At 33.6% G+C, this 21,912-nt stretch overlaps 2 protein-coding genes across 2 annotated transcripts; both read left to right on the forward strand.

The window, feature by feature from the left end:
- The first annotated feature begins 11,117 nt into the window (after positions 1-11,117).
- LOC133191079 (claudin domain-containing protein 2-like) lies at positions 11,118-16,403 on the forward strand. The gene is made up of 3 exons (XM_061326763.1): positions 11,118-11,635; positions 12,333-12,476; positions 13,652-16,403. The coding sequence occupies exons 1-3, from the start codon at positions 11,449-11,451 to the stop codon at positions 13,834-13,836; spliced, it is 516 nt and encodes a 171-aa protein (XP_061182747.1). The 5' UTR covers positions 11,118-11,448; the 3' UTR covers positions 13,837-16,403.
- On the forward strand, positions 14,709-15,509 carry LOC133191602 (uncharacterized). Its single transcript, XM_061327348.1, has one exon. It carries the CDS (start codon positions 14,709-14,711, stop codon positions 15,507-15,509), a length of 801 nt encoding a protein of 266 aa, XP_061183332.1.
- Positions 16,404-21,912: the final 5,509 nt, after the last annotated feature.

A 21,912-nucleotide genomic window follows, 5' to 3' on the forward strand; every position in this document is an offset into this window, starting at 1 on the left:
GTCAGATGTCTACAGGTGAACACTTACGTCAGATGTCTATAGGTGAACACTTTCGTCATATGTCTACAGGTAAACACTAACGTCATATGTCTACAGGTGAACACTTACGTCATATGTCTACAGGTGAGCACTAACGTCAGATGTCTACAGGTGAACACTAACGTCAAATGTCTACAGGTGAACACTTACGTCATATGTCTACAGGTGAACACTAACGTCAGATGTCTACAGGTGAACACAAACTCAGATGTCTAACAAACACTTACGTCAGATGCAGCTAGCGTACACTAATATTAGATGTCTATTAGTGAACAGTAGCATCAGATGTGTACTGGTGACCACTAACATCAGATGTGTACTAATGACCACTAACGTCAGATGTCTACAGGTGAACACAAACTCAGATGTCTAACAAACACTTACGTCAGATGCAGCTAGCGTACACTAATGTTAGATGTCTATTAGTGAACAGTAGCATCAGATGTGTACTGGTGACCACTAACATCAGATGTGTACTAATGACCACTAACGTCAGATGTCTACAGGTGAACACAAACTCAGATGTCTAACAAACACTTACTTCAGATGCAGCTAGCGTACACTAATGTTAGATGTCTATTAGTGAACAGTAGCATCAGATGTGTACTGGTGACCACTAACATCAGATGTGTACTAATGAACACTAACTTGTCTACTTGTGAATTCTTGTATCAGAAGTCTACATTTATAACTCTAGTTTCAGATGTTTACAAGTGAACACTAACGCCAGGTCTACTCGTGAATTTTCATGAATGGTTTTGTCTTCTAAAACTCGTCTATGTATTTGTATATTTCTCATGTCAGATGTCTCTAAGGTGATCTCTAGTGTCAAAGTCTACTTGATATTCTTATGAACACGGCTTTGTTTTTCAGACTATTCCCATTGTGATTGTTTATATACTAAATTCAAAGGGTTTCAATTTTATCAATACTGTTAAGTTCAGTGTAATTGTTTATGTACTAAATTCAAAAGGTCTCAATTCTTATCAATACTGTTAAGTTCCCAAAGTCTTCTCCGTATTTGTTGAGTTCTGTCCTCTAAGAATTACTTGTGAGCAGCAGTGTCAAAACTCTAATGAACACTGTCATGTTCTCAGTCTATTTGCTGTATTTTGTAACGCCAGTTTTAAAGGTTTGCTTTTGAACGCTAGTGTCAGGGTCAGTTTGTGAATAGCTTAAGGAAAAACTGTCTAATTTTGTGGTTTCATGATGTGATCAATCGATTTGCTTGCGTGATAGTTTGCATAAACGCCGAAGGCGTTTATGCATAAAATTATCACGCAAGCCAATCGATTGATCATCGTCATGAAACCAAAAAATCTGGCAGTTATTCCTTATATTTACATGCTCTTGATTCTGCAAATTCACGTGCTACAAGCCCCGCTTATGTCTCTACTTGTCCCGCCTCGCACGTGATTTTTTTTCACCACGCCTATCGATGAACCAGTAGATTTATGTAGAAATAAAGTATTTTTACTATTTGAAATTTTATCTCGGACAAAGACATTGGAAATGTAAATATTAGCATATACTCTCAGAATCAGATTGTTAAAACACTAAAAAGTGACAAAAGTGCCATGAGGATCAATTTCTACTTCCACAGGGAGGGTACTCACTTTTGATGACTCTTTAGACTTCCTGTCAGATGAAGAGTTTTTTTTCAAAATTGTATGGCTAACGTGGGGGAAAAGTGGCAATCTTTGTAATAGTAAACAGTGAATTTTTAAGGACATGCGCAACATAGTTTGAACTTCATTGTCTTATTCCCTGGGGTTGAAGAGTTCCAATAATTGAAAGACCTATATGCTACTTTTTAATGTCTATATATGGTGCTGTACACCTCTTCTAAAACAAATTTTGATGAAAAACATTTTGAATGTACGCTTAGTAATTTTATGTGTTTTTCTTTGAACAACACAAAAATGTTCATCATTTGATATCTATTCAAAACCCCTAGTAATGCATGCTGATTTTTTGCCTATGAACACCTGATGGTGCTATAATTTTGAATTAAGAATTTCTTGAAAAATTATCAGTAGGTAAGGTACGTTGCGTATGACATTAAGAGGGACTATGAAAGTTCAGATCTTTCTGTTTTTACTATTTAGACAATTTAGCCTTATTTTTCAGAGTACCGTGTATTGCATTGTCTCTGACAATGGATTAACTAATCAAAATCGATTCAGTAGCCTCCTCTCTTGCCTACCTGCTAAAAGACAGAGGTGCAAAGAAAAAATTCCGTTTTGCAAAACCAAGATCGTGAAGTTTTTTTTTAATTTTCAGCATGTTTCACAGCCATTTAGTATAACCCCAGAGTATAATAATAACACAAAGTTATTCCTAACGTTACATGAAATACGGACCTCCAGGGATTGCAGTCAGTTTTGCTTTTATATAAAAAATCAGTGCAAAAGTGTTTACTGGCCTTCTCTTCTACGATCGTAGTATAGTCTTCATCAATAATATCATGAAACTAAAGCAGTATTTTATGGTGTTTCCCCTAGAAACGCTTGTTGAACAATCAAAGTTCAACCAGATATTCTGCCTTAGAATATTGCATAGCGTATGGTAGTTTAAAACAGTTTTCCAGTCGATAAGCAACGATTTGATACTGTTTATGTAGAAAGTAAAACAAAAAAGCAAATCATGTCATACATGATTTTGTAGAAAGAGAATGGTAGTGAATACATTTGACTGCAAATGTCGAAAATGACTGCAATTCTCGGAAGGTTGTAGAGGGCTTAGTCCATGTAAATTTGGAGTTATATACCTTTTGTTATTGGTATACAATAGGGGTAAAATTTCATAAAAGAAACAAGTGCCTGTGACAAATATGTTTTTTCAGAACTGTATTCCGCTCTTTTGCCACATCTTTTCAGAAACCATCGTACTTACAAGTATATTTACTTAAGGTCAAGTTAACACTCTTCATCTTGTTATATAAAAGATATTCAATGCTACTTCTTATTTCTACTGGTACAAAACATTCGTATGAAGAAAAACAGAAGGAATAACAGAGACCTCATCCCCTTGTTTTGTCATGAAGGAAATCAAAATGTTTGAATGTTTGTGAAACAATTCATGAATATTTGTAGGACGAACTTTTTTTTACACAGTCTACAGAAATTTAAAGTTACATAATTCTTAAGTTAATTTTGAAGGATGGTGTTTTTTTAAGTTTTGAAAAATTCTGTAAAAAAATGAATGAGACTCACTAACCTTCTTATTTGGAATAATTTTGTATCACTGTGTACTTTAATATCTCTGTACTTTAATATCTGTGTCTGATTGTCTGATTGTCAACATTAAGCAAAACCTCATATATATGGTAGATAAACTATATATATATATATATATATATATATATATATATATATATATATATATATATATATATATATATATATATATATATATATATATATATGTCTGTGTTGATTTATTTTTGTGTGTGTGCTGTCTTTAAGGTAACTTTTCTGTAACCTGTGTATTTTATCATTATACACAATAAAAGCATTTGAGAGACTTGTATGTGGTCAATAAATTTATCTCCGTTTTACAGACGATACAAATGAAATTGTTTCTTCTTTCTTTGTATATTTATTACCATCACCAGTTCATATTTAAGTCCGTACCATCTAGTGCTCAAACTGTTGTGTATATAACTGACCTACTTTTTAATATTTTGTATAATGTGAATAAAATATTTGGAAAGGTTAAAACTGTTTTTTTTTTTATTATATTTAAACAATATTTTCGGATCTTTTACATATTAGAGTTTGGTTATGCGTGTGATATGTTTTTAGTTTAAATTAATCACCTTTTGAACTAACAAGCACATATAAAAACATTTTGTCTTTTTGTAAACGAAGGGATAAGCACATATGCACATTTTGTTGTTGTTTTTTTTTCAGCACTGCCTGGTGTCATTGTTAGTGTTGTCAATATGAAAAAAGATTAGAAAGACGAGTAATGAAAGAAATCACATTTGTTACTACCCATTGATAGATCTATTTCTGTTCTCTCTTAATTATATATTTTTTTATGTCTTTGTAAATTTTCTTTACAATGAAAAGAAGATAATAACGTCAACTTTACACCCTCCCCCTTTTTCCATTTCTAATGCTCTAGATAATGGTAGGAAAGAGTTGTCTATCTTTCTTTATAAAAGGAAGAAGAATGGAAATTGAAATATTATCTTTACCTAAATTGAGAACATTTGTTAATTTTAAACATTATTTCGAATTGCAACCTTACGTAACGATGAATATGAACAAAGAAGAACGCTCCACAATGACACGGTTTACATGTGGTATCCTTCCCTTTCGAACTGAAACAGGCCGAACTAGAAATGAACCGCCACAAGAACGTTATTGTGTGTTATATAAAGAAGGATCGGTAGAAGATGAAAAACATTTCTTATTTCATTGTAAAGTTTTTGAATATATCATAGAAACGTTTTTCATAATGTTAATTTGAATAGAAGTGTAGATCCAGCTGATAATTTAAACACTTTAATGAAGAATAATTAAAGACAAACTGCCAAATTTTTTAAAGGATGACTGCACTTAAGGACAGGCGAAATTGCGATAAAATAAGCTTTCAAAACAAGCAGTTTTCTTTTAATTGCAGGAAGGCCCAACATCCAATCTACAACTTTACGGAATTACATTAAATAAAAGTATGTATTCACGAAGTACGAAGCTGCTTTCAAAGGCGGGGGTCATCACAATATCTTCAATCTTCGTACGATAATGAGGACGCCCACTTTTTCACTGACGATATACATATGTAGACGTTGATTTTAATAACAACGAAGACTGGGTTCAATTAATATAGATCTATTGTATATTCCATATGTACAGGTCATGTTATGTGTAGTCCTGTAAATAAAATATTTAACAAATAATTCACAGACAAACAAACATACACATACATCACACAAAACACTGAATTTTCTGGCTAAGGGAAATAACTCCATTTTCCTCATAACCTCAAGGATCATAAAATAATCATTTCAAGCATTATATTATGCAATTCATTATCATAAAAAAATTCACTTTTCACTATAAACATATCCATTCATAGTATTCAAATGAAATTCTATTTACAACACAAATAGACATCACAATAAACACAAACTTCACTATAAACACAAAGCTTACCAAATATATGGTATATGAACCTGATCTTCTTGATTCTTAATTTCTCAGTCAGTCATAACTATAATAAATTATCACATAAAGTAAGTCTGACTGATTATTGGCAAAATATATTTAAAACTCATAAAAAATAATATTTTACATAAATCTCATTCACATAACTTTCATACATCATGCTCATAATTAATGATGTTAAAATGTTAATAAACTGACCTGTTTAGTATATTTAAATTGTCCATAAGTCCATAGGTCTGGTATACAAATTGTCAGTAAATCATTTTGGAGTCAGTAAAAATACACTGCTCTCTCTAAGGATCTTTTTTGAATGTCTAAAAAATTACTACAATAGGGAGCTTCTCACCAGAGTAGCCAATCAAATACCTGGGTTCACCCATGCATGAATAGCATGCTTGACTTAATGGGACACACTATGGAAAAGCCTTAGTGTAATAAATATATACAAACGCTCTTACTTATAACTATTTAAAGTATGGAAATACATTATGGACAAAAATTAAAAACAATAAGTCAATGCTGTATTTTTATTAGATAATATCTTTATTAATAAAAACACGCGGTCACACATAGTCAGCGCATGTTTGTCTATTGTTCTCCGTTTAACAGTGGTTGTATATTTGCATTATGTTGTGTCAAAAGGAGATTAGTAGACAAACATGCGCTCAAAGTTAAAAAAAAACTGCTTCTTCCTACATTCTCTCTCTCGCTGTGACATGTTGAATATTATAATTCACCACGTGATTTCTTACGTCAGGTAACTGTGAATACTAAATTCCGTCACGTGACTTGTAAGGTAGCATGTTTTGCTAAATAGGACATTGTGTTCGAACACCATATATTGTCTGACATTGATTTAAAATCTTCTTTACTCGCGTGGACATGCTCATATTGTTAAGTTCGTTTTGAAACCTTTGTAAATAGTATACTTGTGCCATACAGGATAGAGAGGGAGATGGGAAAGAGTGGCCACTCTTTTTAAATACAAGCCATTGTTATTTATCTAGTCTAATATTAGACCCATTCCTGCAATGTTACCTCTACCTCTCATGCATTTATATATAATATTCAGTCAAGGGCAGGTAGGTGTTAATTCTCTATATTTGGAAGCAGGTAAGGAAAAAGAAAACATAGATTTTTTTTATTGTTTCACAGTCTAAAATCATTTTAACATTTACATTTGGTTCCAAATTGACAGGAGTCTTAAATACAATGAAGCGCATTGAAATGTTAAAATTTTCCGATTGAATGGATCGTTTTGGGCTTTATTTAGAACGTTGATTGTCATATATTTACATTTCCAATAAATTCCCCCTACGATTTTTTACAAAACAGAAAACAGTTCATTTTCTCATGAACTACCATGGATGAGCATGAATATCTCCATTGTTACGTCATAATACCCTATTTGACCTCAACACTATAGTGCGAACTGATTTTTGCTTTAAAAATGACAGTTGAATGGCATAATTTGTGGCAACTCATCAGAAAAATAATGTAAATATAAGAAATGAATTTAATTTTAGAAAATTTATAAGGTACATGAACTATAACGCTTCACGCCGGCATATTTACAGTGTATCATGCAGCGCTAAAGCGCTTCATGAAATATGCCGGCGTGAAGCGTCGTAGTTTATGTCCTCATGAATCTTCAAAAAATAAATTCATTTCTTAAATAATGACGCGCCCATTTCTTTAGAAATGACAAAACGGTCAAATGGTTCACTCGAATACCTGTAGAACAGGTATTCTGTAAATACAGTGGCCAATCAAATTGACAGTCTACATAACACCGAGTAAACACGTGTTCGATAGATACATCTGTTGTGGTAACTCCAATAAACGATAAATTCCTAATTATGTACACATATTCGTTGCAATACGTGTTTTACAGAAAGGGGTCTCTAACTCTCCTCCTCTAACTTTATAAAATTTCCATTTCAGTGTAACTCGTGTTGCTAGTCGCAGAGAGTAAAGTGTCTTAAAGCAATACGATTTTCTTTCTCGTTTCTAAAGAAATGGGCGTGTCGTTATGAAACAATTGACGTTCGATAAGAAACACACACACTTTCTACTCAAATGACAAATTTTACCACTTTAATGCGCTTCATTCTATATATGCAAAAGTAAAATGAGGTTAAGATATAAAGCAACAGAAGCGACCGAAATTTAAGACCCAAAAGCCGGCGTTAAGTGCAGTCATCCTTTATGCTTTTCAGTAAGACAAAAATAATGTAATGTAATGTATATATGTTACTATTGTATCTATTATTGTATTGGAATATATACACATGTCACTATAATAAAATATTTTCTTACTTACTTATAAAAGAACTGTATTTACACGATTTCTCCGCACGACACACAATCTTGAAGTACCAATTGATGTTTTGCAATTCCACTTTTTCTCAGATATAACACATTTATAAAATTTATGAGAAAGAAGTCGAAACAGGGACTATATGGGGGGGGGGGGGTGTCCTCAATCACCTGTGCGTTTTTCCATATGTAAATTGGGACGTGTCTATCTGATGAGACAGTATAAACAGAGGTCCCATGTCGCATTAGGTGCTGATATGATAAAGATCCCTCACTGCCCACTGCCTGATGAGACAGTATAAACAGAGGTCCCATGTCGCATTAGGTGCTGATATGATAAAGATCCCTCACTGCCCACTGCCTGATGAGACAGTATAAACAGAGGTCCCATGTCGCATTAGGTGCTGATATGATAAAGATCCCTCACTGCCCACTGCCTGATGAGACAGTATAAACAGAGGTCCCATGTCGCATTAGGTGCTGATATGATAAAGATCCCTCACTGCCCACTGCCTGATGAGACAGTATAAACAGAGGTCCCATGTCGCATTAGGTGCTGATATGATAAAGATCCCTCACTGCCCACTGCCTGATGAGACAGTATAAACAGAGGTCCCATGTCGCATTAGGTGCTGATATGATAAAGATCCCTCACTGCCCACTGCCTGATGAGACAGTATAAACAGAGGTCCCATGTCGCATTAGGTGCTGATATGATAAAGATCCCTCACTGCCCACTGCCTGATGAGACAGTATAAACAGAGGTCCCATGTCGCATTAGGTGCTGATATGATAAAGATCCCTCACTGCCCACTGCCTGATGAGACAGTATAAACAGAGGTCCCATGTCGCATTAGGTGCTGATATGATAAAGATCCCTCACTGCCCACTGCCTGATGAGACAGTATAAACAGAGGTCCCATGTCGCATTAGGTGCTGATATGATAAAGATCCCTCACTGCCCACTGCCTGATGAGACAGTATAAACAGAGGTCCCATGTCGCATTAGGTGCTGATATGATAAAGATCCCTTACTGCCCACTGCCTGATGAGACAGTATAAACAGAGGTCCCATGTCGCATTAGGTGCTGATATGATAAAGATCCCTCACTGCCCACTGCCTGATGAGACAATATAAACAGAGGTCCCATGTCGCATTAGGTGCTGATATGATAAAGATCCCTCACTGTCCACTGCCTGATGAGACAGTATAAACAGAGGTCCCATGTCGCATTAGGTGCTGATATGATAAAGATCCCTCACTGCCCAATGCCCATAAGTGCCGAATAGTGGTCTGAATTTGCAGCTTTCAACCGACAAGCAGTGACGTCCTAATATGAAAAAAATCTCGAAAGGTCAGTAAACAAACAAACAAATAAATATACATATGTAAATTCTGAAAACATTCTTGAACATTACTTAAGTCTAAACATTCACATACAAATGGACTCAAGAATCTTCTAAAATAAAACAAATACAAGACACATCAGTTATAAAGAACTATAATCGGGATTTATTTAAGATTCCTTAAAAGCAAAACTTACTGTTCAATACATCTGTTTGCAGAACCATGTTCTAAATGTATAACTTGGTTGAAAATTTTGTGGGGAAAAAATTAGAACGAATTTTTTTTCAACTGCTAAATTTAAAAAAAAAAATCATATTATATACCTAATTCCACTATTGAAATTTTAATGCAAATTAAAATATTTGTGCAAAGGGTAATTATTGTTTCATCGATAAATTCACAATCTTACTCTGAATGCAATATACATGTACGAGGGGTTATCAAAAAGTTCGTGGACTGATGCGATTAAATTGACACTATATGGTCGGTGCTTACAAAATTTATCAGGAACATAAAACATTAAAAGTTTAAGATGTGCTGAAAATTTTAGCTAGATAGTTGATAATTCGCCAAATTATCATTAAATACAAAAGACATTATATTATAACCCGATTCTGTCGCCGTTGACGTCCGACGACGTCATTGTTTCTCAATGTCCGCTTCCTCTGTCTCAAAACTCTCCTCTTGATGAGATTTCCTGGAGTTATGTAGAATGTAACCCGTCTTCTTATATAACTTTTCACCTGATTTCAATGCAATATATTGCAGAAAAAAAGATTATGCCAGCATAATTTGGTTGTCGGAATTAAATGTATACCGATCATGAGCAACGTCACTTTTCGACGTGACTGACTTTGGACACCGGGACTACAAATCGACATTAAATTTGCATCTCTCTTCTCTCAGAATTTTATCGGGATTTAAAAACAGGTACTTAAAATACATTTTATTTCTCTGAAGCCTGTTTAAACAATTCCTGAGTCTATGCCATTTTTTCAGGTAATAAACTTTATATGATATGGGGGAAAGCATGCCCCCCCCCTTCGTTATTTTTAATCCCTTATATTTGTTTGGGTATTCCATATAAAATTTACGATAAGATTTCATAGACTTTACAGAAGAGGTAAAAGTTGCAAATTTTACAGAACAATTGTATTGTAAGACATAAGTAAATTAAAGTGATTATTGGATGACAAATACTGATATTAAAAAAAGTTTTTCTCCGATAGACTTAGGTTGGAAATTCGTCGTATTTTGATGTTTCGCTGCCTGGTCAGACCATTGCTAAAAATGATAATTTATTTAAAAATTAAACTTATGATTTAAATTTTATTCTATAGATAGAAAAGATGATGCTAACTAAATTTGTCAAAAATCAAGGTGTCCCTCAAGCGGTTTTAATTTTATGGCGCTAGTCCACGAACTTTTATGATAACCTCTCGAATAATATTTTTTACATTGTGCATGTTCATTCTATCCAATAAGGGGGGGGGGGACAGTTATTATACGATAAAATCATTGTATTAAGAAATACAAAATATTAATGACAATTTAAGGTTAAATTTTTTAGCTATAAAGTACTTCATACATTATAAAGTAATGATATTTTAAAAATGAAGATCAGCAGTGCCAAAAGGACTTCAGTAAAGTACTTTTTTATATGCATCCTATGATACTTATTTGTAAATCATTTTTTAATTTATACAGGCAATCATGATATCATCATAACATACATACTATTTATATACCAATATGTTTTTCCTCATTTTTCATATGAATATTCAAGAAATAGTTAATTTTCGTCTACATTTTACAGTCAGTATAGAAATATTCGTGTTAACAAACAATAAAGCGATGTTTATTAAGTATAAATAATTGCTGAGAAACAGAGTAAGATCTCCAAGGGTGGTTTCGCTCTCGCTGACTAGAAACGTCCATAGCGTACAAATATATGTGTTTACTCAAGTATATTTCGTCTGGAATTAAGGATCTGGTCCTTAAGAATTGTTATTTAGTTCTTAAAACTAATTGAGTCAACAAGGCTTAATTGTTCTTAGAAAAAAAAATCCTTTTATCCTCAGCAACGTACAGCAACATTCAAAACTAAATAAAGAAACAAAACTTGAGTATATTCTCCGCCGACTCCAACGGATAGAACCCGGAAGAGCATTATTTTTATATTCTGTGGAAATTATTATAAAGCGTGTATGATGCAAGCAATGAGTGGTGTGTAAATGACTCAGTCATCTACAGGCGTTATAATCTGGGAACTTCATTACGGGATCTCTTGATTATTTAGTTTTAGAAGATTAACACAAGATAAGGAACTAACGCTGTATGATATAGAGATATTCCGTGCAATCGGAATCTGTGTCGTTTCCAGGGGAACGCTTTGCTAAATTACACAGTGGTTGGTCGACCATGCGAAGTTTTGAAGCAGTTGGTAAATTATAACAGACTCTGTACTTTTGAAGAGGAAAATAAAAGCCGACTTGACTTTACTCTGGCTATCAAGAGGTCACTTTCAGTTTTCCGACACCGGGTTCTTTGTCCTACTTTTTGAGAATGAACAGCTGTACCGCCATCACCGGATTAATTTTGCTGGTAGTGACCAATTTAGCCTGCATTGTCAGTTTCGCCACGCCTTACTGGCTGAACTACGAATCGAAGACGATAGGTTTGTGGGCGGAATGTGAAGACCAGAAATGTGAATGGGTATTTGAAAAATCAGACTACAGTCCCAGCGATAAGGGTAAGACTAGTTTTTAAAGTTTAAAACTAACTATATACATACACGTGTATACCAAAAAAAGAGAATTGTTTTTGAATAAAAAAATTGCCAAAATAAATTTTGAAATTCAATCTAAAAAATATTTTTGAGAGAATTAGTGCTTTTGTACCAAAGGAATCATTCACACTTTTGCAATAAGTCACTACTCTATAAAAATGTCTGCTCACGACTGAGACGTACTTTTTCTCTTTAAGGTCAGACGACACGTTCCTCAATAATATATAATTTTCCCAAGAATTTGTCATATTGAAGTACTGTTCCTTTAACGAGTTTCCTCAACAAAAATTGAGCTACCTTACCAGGCATATGTGCAAGATCCTGAGGGTAGTGTTTCCTATATATTCCAATTTGAAATCACTTGAATTGTCAAAATCACAATTTTTGTTGTATTTATTTTCTAAGACATTTTGAAAACAGTTTAGAGATCACAAGATAATGTTGATATTATGAACATTTCTTATATGTTACAAGGATAAACAAAACAGATATTTGAGGAACATGTTGTCAAACCTTAAGCTCTTATCCTTAATTAATATAAAAACATCGACGCCAAGTTCAGGTACTCTTGCTCTCTATTTCTATTTTTTTCGCATTTTGTTTTCTAATAGTACATGTATGTGTAACAGATTATAATGATTTAATTGATACATTTTTACAGATTACGTCATCGCCTCCCAGGGTTTGATGTCTGTGGGTCTGGCCGTGTGTCTCATTGCACTCCTTGTTGCAACACTAGCCTTATGTTGCCAATGCACTAGTTGCAACCATGCAGGATTTGTTGCGGGCTTGCTTATAACGGCGTGTAAGTTTTATAGACTTTTTAAATTTAAATTCATTTAGCTTAGATGTTTTCATAAGATGATCTTAAAACATGATTTTATTGTTTCGTGATTAGAGATATTCTTTTAAAATGCATCCAATTAAGAGTTTTGTGTTGCTTTTTTTGTTTTTGTTTTATGTATGTATGTGTCTTTTTTGTTTTGTTTTATGTTTTATGTTTTTTTTTTTTTTTTTTTTTTTTTTTTGTTTTGCTTTGGGGTTGTTTTTTTTTTTTGTTTACTTTTTTACTTAAGTTATATTTTACATGTCTCGGAAGAGTACTTCATAATCTTTCTAAAAATCACTCGATATAAATGATACACAGTTTCAATGCATCCTGTGTCCGGTTCAATACAATTTTAGAAACTTTTGTTTATGCTGAAGTACCAGGAAGTTATTCTAATGATAAACAACTAAAGAACTAGTTGTGGACAATTAAACGAAGGAGAGAGTGTTTATGATGACATTTTATGGTGTTTAAAATGAGATAGTTCTCTTGAAGGATTTTGAGCTACAATAGTTTTTAATAATAATAATTTCTTTATTCAGGAATAGGCAATTTACATAAACATTGTGTTATGATTGGTATACACATCAAAACCTGGATAGAAATGATTTAAAATTTTAAAACAGATTTAGTAATAATTCTTATGTATAAATCAAATAAACATAAAATCTTATAAGCCTAAACCCAAGGATATCCCATGAAAGCCAGTCTGGCTTATTTCCAATAGGACCCTTTTACATGTGACATAAATTACTGGCATATGACACACTCAATATACTTATCATAAATAAGATGGCAAAAAATTACAATCTCACTTATACATATGCAAAATCATATAAAACTCAATGAATTAAGTAAAAAGTACAAGTTCTTGATTGTATAAAAAGAAAGAACAATTGGGTTATAACTCAGATATTATAAATAGTCATCTTTAGACATCCTTGTGAAGCACTTATTATCCAATATATTGGTACATAGAATAAAATGGTGCAATGATGATTTTGTATTATTGAAATATCACATGGCGTTATTTCCCATCAGTGTCTATATTTAATTGTCACGATTTTACATTTTTCACGCTAATGGTTTTATGCTACATTTTCTGTACTCTGTATCAATGAACACATTTTTTTTTCTAATTTTCTTGACAGTTTTAAGCATGGGAATAGCCACAGCTGTGTACGGAATCAAATCTTCAAAAGATGAAAATGCCAAAGTGTCGAATGGCGCGCCCGTTCATTTTGGATGGTCGTTCTGGGTAGCGGTGGGGGCGGCTGGAATGGCAATGGTGACGTCACTGATTTATGGCTGTTCTTCCAAAGGAACAGACGAATAATGTGACGAGAAATTTCAACAGAGAATATAAAAACTTTGTTCATTCCTGTACTAACAGTATCCCTGTTATGTGTATAGTAGTATATAACTGTTAGATAAATCATAGAATAATTTAGTAATTTTAATACATTCATGTTTTATTTTTCTCTTTGTAGTGTTATGTAGATATATTTTTTGTGATATTTTCATTTTTTAAATTTATCTTATAAATATATATATGAAACAGTCAGGAAGTTGTACATTTAGATGAATAATTTCCTTAATTGTTAATAATATAAAACACAAGTACCCTAATTAAGAATATGCAGAATTTCAGTTTCAGGAAGTGCACAATTTCAGGAAATGGACTTTATCTACATCTCTCCACGAGGAAGTTATAAAGGACAATGAAAATTTCAGATGTGAATTCGTAGCCGTATTTCAATCATGTTTGATAACATGTCTTTTAATGGTAGTTATTTTTTAGTTGACACGAATAATATTTTGGACTATGAAAATGAACTAGTAGTTGCTTTGGCTGGAAACACGGCCGTGTTGGTTCTGTTTATGCTTTTTGGCTCCTTTGGTAACTGTTTGGTGCTATTTGTTTACAAAGACTACAAATTCTCCAACAAATTAGACGACCGCCGCTTCATTCCCTATTTGGCACTAATGGATTTTATGGCTTCCTTAGCGTCATCCTGTCAATACATGATCGAAAATGGATATCCTCTGCGATATCCCGGAAGTTTATCCTGCAAGGTTTTGACATTTACAAGCCTGCTTCCGGCATCTATTTCGGGGATGATTTTGCTTGCAATTGCATTTCACCGATATAAAAGAGTTTGTAATCCTTTTTCACGCTTGCACATTACACAGACTCAAACAATTGCAATGACCGCTGTCGCCGGCTTAGTTATATCCCTTCCCTCGTTAGTCTTTAGCGACACAACTTTCTATTTTGACATCGAGCATGGAATCAACGCGACAAAGTGCCAGCGACTGTCACCCACATTGAAAATCTCGTCCAGTGTGTATTCGTCGTTTATAGCAGCACTATGTGTCGGAGGTATTGTTTTTATTATTGTGACCTACTCACTGGTCGGTGTCCGCATCAAGAGACAGTACTCTCAAGCCCAGTCCACGATTCGAACGACTCCCGCCAACGATATCGACGAAATGTCCGATGACCTGACGGCAAGCACCTTCTCCTTGTCTACTTTTGCCACGAAAGATATACTTGGTCACACAAAAGACCTTAAAACACAATCCACTTTCTACCTAGATGATATTGATCAAACAGAAAATTCAAGTTGTGTGCCATCTACCATTTATACCCTCGATACAACGCTAAAGAAGAAGAAAAAGCGCGCCAAGCAAACAAGATTTATTCAACGCAAGCGAGCTCGCTTTTTAAGATTTACTTGGATGTTTGTTTTAATGTCGGCAGTATATTGCTGTTCACTTCTTCCTCGAGTTATCGTTCGTGTTCTAGAGGTGGCGGTCACAAACTTCTGGTTCAATCTTGACAGGGAAAAGCTGGTGGCTATGACGTTTCTGGCACGAATTTACATCATTAGTTTTATTGTTAATCCGTTAATCTACGGATTCTTTGATAATAAGTTCCGTAAAAAATGTAAGCGTCTATTCAGAAACTGCGATTGTTATTTTCGAGTCACAACAACGACAGTATAGCTATATGTTATTATGTAATTATATTGGACCTTTTGTATAAACAAAATTGTGCTTATCTTACTTCCTGAATTATCCATGAACAAAAGCATTGTTTTATTTGAAGATGTAAGGTTAACCGTCTCCTAGAAGAAAATCTTGCTTGTTTTTTTTTAAAGTCACTGATATTAAGGTACATGTATTCAATGTATAATGACGGGACTTTGAACAATTTTCTTAAACTAGTTAAAAATGCATTGCTAGATAACGATGACAGTGAAATGAACCAAATTCATATGACAGATAACATGTAAGCAGCCTTAAAAGTTTTTGAAGAGTTATCTGCCCTTGATGAAGAGAAAAAAATTGTAATTTTTTCAAAATATCTATGGTGAATGATTCATGTCATTTCATATTATAATAAAGAGAGAGTTTATGTACATATTCACCAAGAGATTTGTATGAAATTCAAATTACTTTTTACAATATCTTAATAACACATGCGCTGCCCATAGACTACAATGTTAACTTCAAGGTACAATTGTACAATAATCAAATTTGGTAAATTCCTTTGGTGGAGTTTTTTTGCTTGATAACACCTTCAAAAATGCTACCATGATTTAAAAATTGGATCATTCATTTATTAGGTACAAAAAATGGTCGTTATATATTGAATACCTTAATATTTTAAATTTCCCTTTAGACAATTGATATGACACTATATTTTTGTATCTTTACTGCTTCATTCCGTTATAATTAAGGAGTGCCATATTTTTTTGACAGCAAAACTTTGAAAAGGGTTCATAAAGCTCTCGCTAAAATCGCAGTTTATTTCAATACTTTTTTATAATCGTAGTGCGCAATTGATAATAAATTTGATACATTATATCTTTGACATTAAACTTGTATAATCATTTACTTTATATTTTTTTTTAAATATAATTCATATATTCAATACACCAATATAGTTTGGCTGTTGTATTCTTTTAAAATCTGTTTGCAATTGGTTTCATTTGAATCGGAACATATTTAGCTTTATACAAACAGACTAGAAGAGTTATTTGATCGAGCATGGACCTGGGTGAGCTCAGGTTTTCCACCACTAATTATTTATGTTGTAATATACTACGTTCACCTGCATAATGTTCACCTTTTTCATCTGTAATTTGTAGGTTCTGTTCAGAAGGGATGAGATGAATAACAATTAGTTTATGACATGCATGAAAAGAATGAATCATTTGTCTTTTTAATTACATTGCCTATGGATTCTGTAACGTATTTACATAAAACAGTTGGATCGCACGTGGTCAATTCCAGGGTTTGGGGTGTTCAACAATAACTGTCTGGAACTTCTTGGTATGATTCTAGTGGGCTCCGAAATATACAAATACGCCCTAACCTTATCTAGATTTATTATGATTAAATGGTTAATCATTAAAATAAATACGTCCTAACCTTATCTAGATTTATTATAATTAAATGGTTAATCATTAAAATAAATACGTCCTAACCTTATCTAGATTTATTATAATTAAATGGTTAATCATTAAAATAAATACGTCCTGACCTTATCTAGATTTATTATAATTAAATGGTTAATCATTAAAATAAATACGTCCTGACCTTATCTAGATTTATTATAATTAAATGGTTAATCATTAAAATAAATACGTCCAAACCTTATCTAGATTTATTATAATTAAATGGTTACTCATTAAAATAAATACGTCCTAACCTTATCTAGATTTATTATAATTAAATGGTTAATCATTAAAATAAATACGTCCTAACCTTATCTAGATTTACTATAATTAAATGGTTAATCATTAAAATAAATACGTCCTGACCTTATCTAGATTTATTATAATTAAATGGTTAATCATTAAAATAAATACGTCCTGACCTTATCTAGATTTATTATAATTAAATGGTTAATCATTAAAATAATCAGAGGAAAGCAACAATAAAATGGTATTTGTACCAAAACACAAGAGCCTAGTCGCCCTCGAATTTCCTCATATACTGTAGGATGCATTTTTCAGGACGGACAGTATATATGGTGGCCCTTCAACCACTACACTCACTGTTGGATGCCTTGTTTAGGACGGACAATGAGTATAGCAGCCTGGACGTCGGACTTGCCAGTCAATGCAGACGACAGAAAGCAAACTGTGGCTATCCTATTTATTGGTCAACTTCTTCGCAGGCCTTCACTGATTTGGCAATCCTCAAATGGCCTTCCAATTTCTCTCTCTTACTGTAAAACAGACGAGGGATGGTTAACCGTAAATATTTTATTCAGTACACTTACACTCTTCTCTTCTTGGCCGAATCCAAACATAACAGACGACTGTAGAGTCTCGATATTTATACAGAACTGATGTCATTTGATGTAAACAGTGACTAATTGAGAACTCCGCATGGTCGTACCTTAAAATTCCGGAATCATTACACTACCCATACTTCCAATGACATGCGTTCCGCATTTACGACTTGAAAACTAAATAATTGTAACATTAAGATAAGGGTTTGATAAACAACCAACATTTTTTAAAGTTATAAACAAATAATTTCTCTTTCTTCTCTCTTTCATAACCGACATATACACAAATGTACAACTTGGTAAAATCAATAAGTCAGCGGAATTCTGTCTTCTCTTCAACCACTTCCTCAAAGTCAATATCGCCCTCACGAAACTTCTTAATCGGCCTGGTCAGAACGGTCTTCTGATTATAGTCTCTGTCTGGATACCAGTGTCCGCCAAAGATATCTTCCTCTTACAATTGTCACATTTTTAATCTTGTGTGCCTTCAACTTCTGGTTTACTGGTGGAAGGAGGAACTCTTACTCATAGTTCACATAATGCTAAGTACCGTCATATAGTAGCATTTATTGTTTTAACCTGTTAACATTTATTACAAAAAAGAGTATTTCCTTAATCTTGGACAGCCTGTTGACAAATGTACAATTATCATCACTATTTCATATAAAATAACCCACACATTGACGGACTAATCTAGGATCGACACAACATCGTTTTCGCTAACTTGGAGTCCATAAAATCCCGTAATGTACAATTGACTTTAGGAACGTGAGGTCTAGTGGATGCTCTCTGTTTCCTTATTACTCTATCCCCCAGCAACTGTTCATTAAGAGTTCTTTCCTCTTTCTTGGGTTAAGCATCTTATGACTCACGTTCATCATCTGTCAGTGGACACATTACCAATAATCTTCCCATAATCTTGTTTAAGCCACTCTTCCTCTGCCTTTTTTGCCTCTTCTTCCACACTTTAACTACTGCTTGACTCTTTTGCTTTGCTAGTATCATATTTAGTATTAGGTTTGATGGTGTCCTCAATCAAGCCAAGGTGGCTTCATCTTTCTTGTCTCTTGACATTCATCGCCTTATTGCATGAGTAGTTACAGAAAGTACAGGTAAATGTTCCAATAGTACACTACAGAGCATGACTTTTATAAACTTCTCTTGATCTTAACACATATGCACACATAGGGCATCTTCCACATTGTCTTGGGGGAACTTTTGCATGTATTCCCCATCATTTTAAAGACAGGTGGTGTAACATTTCCCTTGGTAAGTTCTCTATAAGATGGAACGCCAACATTCTCGGCGACAGTTAGCCTAAAATATCCAATCTTCCCCTCAGAAGCAAGTTATATACATTTGCCTTTTATGATAATTGAGGAGTTTGTCAAATCAATCAAGCAATCATCATTGTTTGTCATGAAATTAAGACCAAGGATGCCATCAACACCAGTGTCTGCTATAGCAAATGTTTAGCTAAATGTTGATTTCGATAATGTAAGGGAAATTGAAAGAGACCCTTCTACTTTCGTGCCAGTGCAATCTTCAGCAAGTCTTGGTGCGGATCATTAAGAACAGAATTTTGTAGTAGTTTAACCCTATATCCATTAATGATTGCATCAATAAATATACCGGCGTCATCAGCCTTTCATCTGATGTCTGTCCAATTTGCAGAATTATCCTTTTTCTTCTCATCAGCCTGTTCATTTCTTACAGGTGTAAACCTTTGCTGTGACTTGGCATTTGTCTTGCCATATATCAGATTCTGATACTTGAAGCATTTCTTCTTCACGTGACCTTTCTTACTGCTGTAATGACAGGTCTCACCCGCAGAGAAGTGTTTTGTGGAGTTTTGTTTCTTCATTTTCATCTTCACAAATCTTCTTTTGGATAGCTTGAAGTGCTTTCAGTAGGGAAGTAATAGTATCTCCTTGGTCTGCTTTTTCCTCTGGCTTTACTTCCCTCAGAAAACCTTTGCTTTCTGTAAAACGTCGTTCAGCTGAATTGAATGCATCTAATTCAATGGCATTGCCTGATTGCATCACATCATTCAAGTCCACTCTTCGGGAATGTTTAATTAAGGAATCACTGTCTAGTTAGTAGAGTATGCCAGGGCATCAAAGATAGTTGGAAACGTGGGATAATTTGCGAAGCCCGTTATGCATAAATTATCCCACGTTTCCAACTATCGTTGATGTCCCTGGCACACTCTACTAACTAGACAATGATTCCTTATATTTCCATTTCATTGTGAAATAAAATTGTAAATTTAGATTTTAAAATTGTAGACTAATAGATTAAAATTACACGAAGCCTCACATGTCAATTTCAATAGTCCCCGCCCACTGACGTCAAACACAAAGCCGCACGAGAAATACATGCATACTAGGCCTCCTTAGAGTCAGACACAAAGACAGCCGCACGAGAATTACATGCATATAAGGCCTTCTTAGGTCCTGACCTTTCGCTTGGCGAAATTTGCATTCCGGTAGAATGATCAAGAAATCAATTCAACTAACTTTCAAAGAGTTATCACAGAGAAAACAAATAGAAATGGAAATATTGTGAAATCACTTTCCCTCAGAACATCAATAAACTGTTCTTCTGCTAAAGTTTTTCTTACTTCAACAGTGGCGGTCCTCCCAGGCACCTGATCCTACTTCTGATGTTTTCAGGGGTATCCGTGTTTGACCTGTCCCATATTTCTATTGTTTACTGGCTGTACGGATTGATCACTGTTCGTTATCCTCATCTATTTCTTGTGGTAAACTCTGTGGTGTCTTTAATTTGAGTTCATTTTCTGTATTAATGAACATGCATTGTGAATCATGTCAATAAACCGTCGTCTTTTATATAGGTATATCTAAATTTCGAACTGAAGACTTTCTTCCAATCAAACAGAAGTTTGTTTGTTTGTTTGTTTGTTTTTTTTTATTCATAAGAATACAAAACAAATTGGAAAATAAGGCGGTACAATTTATGTCCACATGTTTTAAGAATTTCAACAGTTTATTGGAAGACTTGATCTCCAAAACTACATATACATATTGTCAATTGGGAATTTAAGCATATTTTGAAATGAAGTTTAGAGTACGTGTACAGAATCAGAATTACTTTTTACAACGTAATTTTGCATTTGATCATATGATGTCAAAAGGCCTTTTATCCACTTTTAGGTGAGATATGGTTGTATAATTTAAATCATATACGGTACCAATTTTGATGGACCAGATGTATATTTCGACAAATTATGTCTCTTCAGTGATGCTCAAATCATTGAAAACTGTGAGTTTTGATTTTGGAAGAAAAGATATTTAAATACGGTTTGTCATGTGATCAAATCTTAATAAAGTCAAAAGGTCGACCACTAATGACTTCACAATGAATTTTTCATATGACGGACTTCGCCTATCCAGTGATAGATACACATTGATCAAATAGTGTTATATAAATTATGTGCACATGTAAATAGTGGATATTCAATGTTTTGTAGATGAATATGGAATTTATTTCACCAGTGAGACAGGATTTTCTTATATTTTCACTCGTGAAAATATATAAAAAAAAATCCTGTCCCACTCGTGAAATAAATTCCATATTCATCTACAAAACATTGGATTTTCTGTTTATTACATTTTTTACATTTTCTTAGATTTTTCCCTTTGCCTCAGATATCCTTTCACACTGTGTCAGAATATCACTTTTATTCAGTAAATAAATTACAGTATTTCACTGTTGAAAATGTAATAAATGTGAGTATTTAAATAGATATCACTTTTGATTAAGATAAATGCTTTACCAAAGCAAAAGAGATGCAATGACCTGGAGCCCTAGCTTGTTTCAATTACATATTAGTTTATCCAATACAATCAGCACATTCTTATCATTAACTGTATTCACCATCTTAGACTCACTTATAAGATGTAAAAAAAAGACTGACAACAAGAATGGTTTCAATCCAATGTCTTAAATTTCCAGTGTTTTATACTGATATATTATGAATGTGACATGTTACTAAGTTATAAACAGTTATAAACCCCAACTTAATGACAGCTTAATGAATTCTTTTGAGAATGTTTAAATAAAATGTGGACACAAACAATA

The sequence above is a fragment of the Saccostrea echinata genome, unplaced genomic scaffold (genome assembly GCF_033153115.1).
Source record: "Saccostrea echinata isolate AGI-Se365-2 ecotype Australia unplaced genomic scaffold, CSIRO_AGI_Sech_v1 ptg000023l, whole genome shotgun sequence".
In the NCBI taxonomy this organism is placed as follows: Eukaryota; Metazoa; Mollusca; class Bivalvia; order Ostreida; family Ostreidae; genus Saccostrea; species Saccostrea echinata.

Bases quoted from the DNA above. Each gene is read 5' to 3' on its own strand.
- LOC133191079 (XM_061326763.1), top strand. From the start codon at position 11,449: ATGAACAGCTGTACCGCCATCACCGGATTAATTTTGCTGGTAGTGACC. The intron at 11,636-12,332 runs GTAAGACTAGTT...ACATTTTTACAG, and splicing joins CTACAGTCCCAGCGATAAGG to ATTACGTCATCGCCTCCCAG. The intron at 12,477-13,651 runs GTAAGTTTTATA...TTTTCTTGACAG, and splicing joins GGGCTTGCTTATAACGGCGT to TTTTAAGCATGGGAATAGCC.
- LOC133191602 (XM_061327348.1), top strand. From the start codon at position 14,709: ATGACCGCTGTCGCCGGCTTAGTTATATCCCTTCCCTCGTTAGTCTTT.